The sequence below is a fragment of the Lingula anatina genome, chromosome 1, assembly GCF_051362555.1.
Source record: "Lingula anatina isolate TDL-2025a chromosome 1, LinAna3.0, whole genome shotgun sequence".
Taxonomy (NCBI): Eukaryota; Metazoa; Brachiopoda; class Lingulata; order Lingulida; family Lingulidae; genus Lingula; species Lingula anatina.
The window spans coordinates 56,097,030-56,102,998 of record NC_141767.1 but is presented as its reverse complement, the minus strand read 5'-3'; the positions used below and the strand labels follow the sequence as shown (position 1 = coordinate 56,102,998).

The 5,969-nt window shown below is 36.3% G+C and overlaps 1 protein-coding gene across 1 annotated transcript; it reads left to right on the top strand.

Annotated features, from left to right (window-relative positions):
- Positions 1 to 922: 922 nt before the first annotated feature.
- Positions 923 to 4,375, top strand: LOC106166030 (uncharacterized). The gene is made up of 3 exons (XM_013544431.2): positions 923 to 1,327; positions 2,923 to 3,011; positions 3,440 to 4,375. Exons 1-3 carry the CDS (start codon positions 1,316 to 1,318, stop codon positions 3,687 to 3,689), a joined length of 351 nt encoding a protein of 116 aa, XP_013399885.1. The 5' UTR covers positions 923 to 1,315; the 3' UTR covers positions 3,690 to 4,375.
- Positions 4,376 to 5,969: the final 1,594 nt, after the last annotated feature.

The window sequence follows — 5,969 nt, the reverse complement described above, 5'->3', positions numbered from 1 at the left end:
GTATACAAGCCCACATCTGGTACGGGAGCGAGGTATTGAGACGTCCTTCATGAGAATTCACACAAAATTGTTCAGTTTATGTCCGATTTACAGGTGGAAGCTTATCGTGTTATCCGGGCATGTATACCCGATATAAATACCACATTACTGTTGCATATGCCCCATGGTCAAGTGTTTTAGGTGTTTCAGAAATTTTGAATAGTTCCGTTTCTTAAGTACTGTTTTAATTGCTAAAGGGAATGCAATGGAGACACAATATTAACGTCATTACCTGTTTCCTACGAACCTATTAAACTTTTATGGTTGAAAAATAACAAGAAAAAGAAGATTTACACATTTTTTCTGAGCCTCTTAGAAAGTTTAGGATTTTTAACGTATAATTCACGCTGTTAAGAATTCCGATCACCAATTTTTGTTGTTTTTTACGGAGCTTAATAATGCCATTACGTTGCTGAGCAAATATATTCGACTTTTTAAAAAACTTTTCCCCTTCGTTACTTCCTTATCGCTTCTTTTTAATATAAGAAGGGTGGAAGTCTAGACCAAAACGTCATAAGATTATCTAATAATTGAGGTATTTCAGAGAACTTCAAAGCACATCTGTTGTTGTTTTATAACGAATTCTGCATGAGTAACCAAAGGCTGCATGCATAAATTAACCGATATGGATCAAATCACAACTGACAACCGGAAAGAGGAAAACGGATTTCGTCAGAACCATCACTATTATGGTGCACCTTTTATTATTGTACTTAATAAGATAGAACTAGTTATCTGAAAAGATAGAAGAAATTAAGTGAAGAAAAAAAAACCAAATGACACGAGCATAATGGCTATTATATCTGTCTTTGTAATAACACTTAAGCAGTCGCTTAAGTCGCTTACGAGCTCTAAATGTGGAACTGCGGACAGTAATTTAGCTATAGTATCGGTACAGTAATTTATTTTGCAATCCGCCGTGTATCTGTATGTTGTGAATGACGTTGAGCCATCAAACAGTCATTTGTCAGTGCACGCGGCTTGGTTGGTGGGTGATTAAGTGCCCAAGTAAGTTCTGCTACAACCGCACTCCCTCCGAGCCCAGCCCAGCGAACCGCCCATTTGTTCTAATTAACATCAACATGGACACGCACATTATTTACTCCCTGTCGAGTATGAGTGTACTAGGGTTAAAACCACATGTCATGACACAACCAAGTTCTATATAAAGGGAAGCTTTTGGAATGGATGTCACTGTTACCAAAAGTCAAGATCTGGATATCGTCGTTTGAGAATTCCGTTATACACAACGAGTTCGTCCGCTGAATATATCTCTATGGATTACAAGGTGAGTGATATGCATATGTATGACACTAAAAAAGATCATGTTAAAACATTTGTAAATTATATTTGACTTTGGGGACCAGGTCTTAAACAATTAATGACAGTGAATGTTGAAAGATTTTTTTTCTGAAATCAAGAGACACATTGACACATTTAACTGGTTCTGGAATATTTCGTTTGTTTTGCGTGTTGAAAACGATATCTACAGAACTTGAACAAATGTGAAATGTACGAACCACTGCGTCTGAAGGCTCACATAACATGAAAAACAATTTACTTTAAGAAGTGGAATGTAGACTGTTGATCATAAATCAGAGGAGGTAAACGTATTACTTTTACAAACCAAAACAACTTGTTGAATCCACAAATATGTTCTGCGGAATCACGCAACCAACCGATAGAATATCTAGAAAGTGAAAATTGTCACTACTGTATTATTTTTGCAATTTACCTCGTTGAGTGTGTTATGTTTGTTTTTACTTAAATTTTTCAGCTGTGGGCATTTGAATGGCGATTCGGTTCGTAAATTACCTGGTTTGGTTTGATCGTGATTATAATATTGAATTAGGCCTACTGTTTTTAACTCTAACACTGTTTTTCAAGTGAAAAGTTTTATACTAGCACCGTCTTTCTAGGATGAGCAGTTCTTTTGTGGGTGAAATTTTGTTTTCCATTTCATTAAAGCACAATACACACTATGGAATTCAATGATCATATCCAATGCCTATATGCTAAAATTCAAACATGAAATTCACTAATTAAACTGCAACAAGAGATAAATGGCATTTATGAAGAAGTGGTTTTAACAAAGGAAAGCCCAAACGCTAACAAGGTATATAGAAAACATCGCAGAACAATATACTACTTTCGTTACATCACCCGTGATGAAAAGGATTTCGTATTTACGTAACACAAGACTCTTTTTTATACATAAGTTTGTTTAGTGTTATGAGTCTGATGATTTCCTATTTCTCTTACAAACCTTTTATTCGAAAATCCGAAGGATAGACTAAAACGAGTGTGTAAACAGCGACTAATCATTGTGAACGAGATAAACAAAGCTGTCAGCAAATCTTCAATAATTGAATGTTTATTTGGTATATACAACTACGTTTTATTTGAAGAACGTAATATCCAAGCAGGTTAGGAAAATTTGGTTCCCATTAAGTGTCTCTATCCAGATATTGCCATTGACATTATAAAAATGCATAGGATCTGATCTTTTAAAGTTTAATCGTACTGAAATCTAATGAGTGTGGGAACAAGAATGCGCTTTATATATGTATAATAAACTATCATAATTGCATACTGGTACATCAATTATGACGATGTATGTTCACATTTACATTAATCAATGAGACATTCTTTCTCTACTCTGTCTGGGTACGATTTAAGGAACAAGATAAGAGAAAGCGATAGAAAAGGTGTTAAGTCGGTTTCCCTCAACAAAGTCAACTTAGTTTGCTATTTAACTTATTGCAGTCTTTCAAATTAGGATTAGTATGTGTTAATCTGTTGGTTATCTCTTCTACAAAGAGCACGATTTCTGCTTGGAATGAATTCATGCAAAGCATTAATAGGCTGTCGATCAAATTTCAGATGAACATGTCCGCCGTACGGTTAATAGCTGTGATTTTGGCACTTGCTTGTCACCTCTGTGATGCAAAATCTCTATATCTCTACAAAAGGTGAGTAAAAAAATCATTAACCTCTAACACACGCTTCTAAACGCATTATGGGGGTTGAAAAGGGCGTTTGATTTTTGATTTTATAAGCTCATTTCACAAAACACTTGAGGATATACAGCAAATCAGTATAAAAATTTGCCAATAAAAATAGCCAAACTGCTGGCATAACATTTTGGGGGTGCTTTGTGTAAACGGCTGTGGGCAAAGATATTCTAAACTGTTTCTACTGTCATTTGAAAAATACAATTGTAGGAACATCCGGTGAGAATTTGGATAGGCACTTTGTGAGATTAGCGTTATATTCCCCAGTGTACGCGTCTCGCAGACCCTTTTCACGCTATATTTGAATTTTAACTGTTCATGTTCACCCTTTTTACCCCGTTACTGGCAGAACAATCACTATGTATAAAAAATATCATACATTTCAGGGGAGATATGTCTATGTATAACAACGAAGCTATGGGAATCTGCACGTGGTGCGGCGAGGCTTACGGCCTAGGATCAGAATGCTTGCAGAGTTTCAAAACATACCGACGGTGCTTTACAGCTGCCACCGAGAGGAGGAAGCGCAGCTCAGGCGTAGAGCCACCCTCTGACGACGACATCTCCTTGCCTGTAAGATACATACAGGAGGTTCTATCACGGTCAGCGTTAGACAATACGAATACAATCTGGTGACCTTGCTAGTAGATGCACAAGTTGAAACAACGTCGCCGTGCCTTGGACCACACTAAACAGTATTCAACACACTTCTCTAAGTATTTCCGAATTGCTCAGCATCACTCTGCTGGTAACTCTAATGATAAACATTAATTTATTGTCTTGTCGCTATTTATTTATAAATATTTATTCATTTACTCAATCAACATTACGCAGATAATGTGGAATCCCCTGTATGGGCACTTACGGTTATTAGCGTTGACCATGCCATGGATTTTAGTTATATTAACTCGTAGACCTACGTTTCAGCAACGCATCACATAACACGTCCTGTTGAGATAAAATAACATATGGCTTCTCTATAATAGTCGTTTCATAACTAAAATAGATCGGTATGGAAACTACATAAACAGAAAGAACCTGATCTCCGATTGAAAGAACAATGACTTACCACTGAAGAAAGACGCTGAAAACACGAAATACTTCGGACTTCTTATTACAAATGTCAAGTGGCGGTCGTTCCAATATGAAGAGGGCAATGCTTATCAGATAACATGTATTATTTCTCAAATAACCAAACCGTTGCAACACTGGGACTTACCACTTTTGTCACGAAGGTTTTCTGATGCTAATTATTCTTTCTCCAGTTATTTTGTATGTCTCTAGTTGATGGCGAGTAAATAAACTCAGGTTGTCTCCAGACAGCAGCTTTTTCTCTTGGTAGATAGTAAATCACATTCATAGATTAATTGTGTGGTCTTAAAGAAGGGCTACTATAATAATTTATAGCCATCTGTTTGAAAGAGATTTAAAACGTTTTAAATTTCTGTAACGCAATGGTTCCAAGAAACCGAGGCATTAGTAAAGGAACTGGTTCGTTTTGTGACTAAACGTCATTTCAGTTTCTAATATATTTGTGAAATGAAAAATGGTCAATCATTTAGAATAATCAAAATAATGAAATTCAACTTTTCGAACATAAAAAAGTAAACAAAACAGAAACATAGAGAGAAATGCGTAAGAAAAAAACGAAATAAACCGTATTGCATGTAGTAATACAGTGAGCCAGTATCATAGTACAAACAGAAATTTCGTGGGCAAAGAATTTATGACAAACAAAATTTGGAGGAAAGTAGTTACACGTTAAAATTAACCACTTTAAACTCGATTTTTATGCTACCTTTTACCATTGTTCCATCAATGTATCAAAATGCTGTCGGAATTACTTTCGTACGCCTGGTAAACATTAGTCTTCGCACGTTGAAGACAAAAGTAAACTCACACACAGTGCAATGGTTTTGTGTGTGTGTGTGTGTGTGTGTGAAGAGAGAGAGAGAGAGAGAGAGAGAGAGAATGCAAATTATGTTTTAGAGACAATGTGTACTGTAAGCTCTCAAAGATAGGCCTATACCAGGAAACCTTGCTACGAGTCAATATATCAGACAGGACAAAGTGGCTTCGACCGAGTGGGTCTGCCTGGTGCAACTGTTTCTGTATTAAATAGCATTAATTAGCTTTAATCAAATTGGCCGAAGACGCCGTGTTAATCGAAGGTAATGCAATTTGAAAGTGCTTCTTGATTCATAATCTGGAATTAAGCTAATCAGAGTTGGCCTGTCTCTGACCTCAATACAGATAATTACTTATATCATTGGCAGAATTGTTGCTAAATGTACCAACGGTAATTATCATGCAGATGATTCCTAGAAATGTTGCTCCCCAAACAAGAAGTACAAGCATTATGGTGTTTACAGCAAATTAGTTTCTAAATGACCTTTGCAATGGTTCACTTTTCCCAAGCTAAGACCTCACCTCTGCTTTAGAAGATTGGCCCACATGGTAATATTAGAGGAGTGCCTGACGTATAAACACTGAGAAACACGTATTTTTGATGGTTAATGTAACGAGGCACTTCTTAATCAATAGTTTCCTGAGAACATACAGACATGGCAGGGGCGGATCCAGAGATATTTTCTGACAGTCTTCCAAATTATCTTTGTTGATCCATCCTACATTTCTGACCGTCTTCCGACAGAAAACATTAGATACCTGTCAATGTAAACTTGAAAATCTGACCGTCTTCTGGAAGACCCAGAAGACGGCCTAAATCCGCCCCTGCATGGGGATAAATAACTGGACAGCTCCCGTCTGTAAATTAATGTATAATTTATGTATTAAAAAATAATGCTAAATGGAAATATTCTTTGCTTGCCAGAAATAAGTAAAAATAATACAAAGTACATTTTTATTTCAGCAAACTTTATAAAATAAACAACCTACATTCATTCTTTGCAGTCC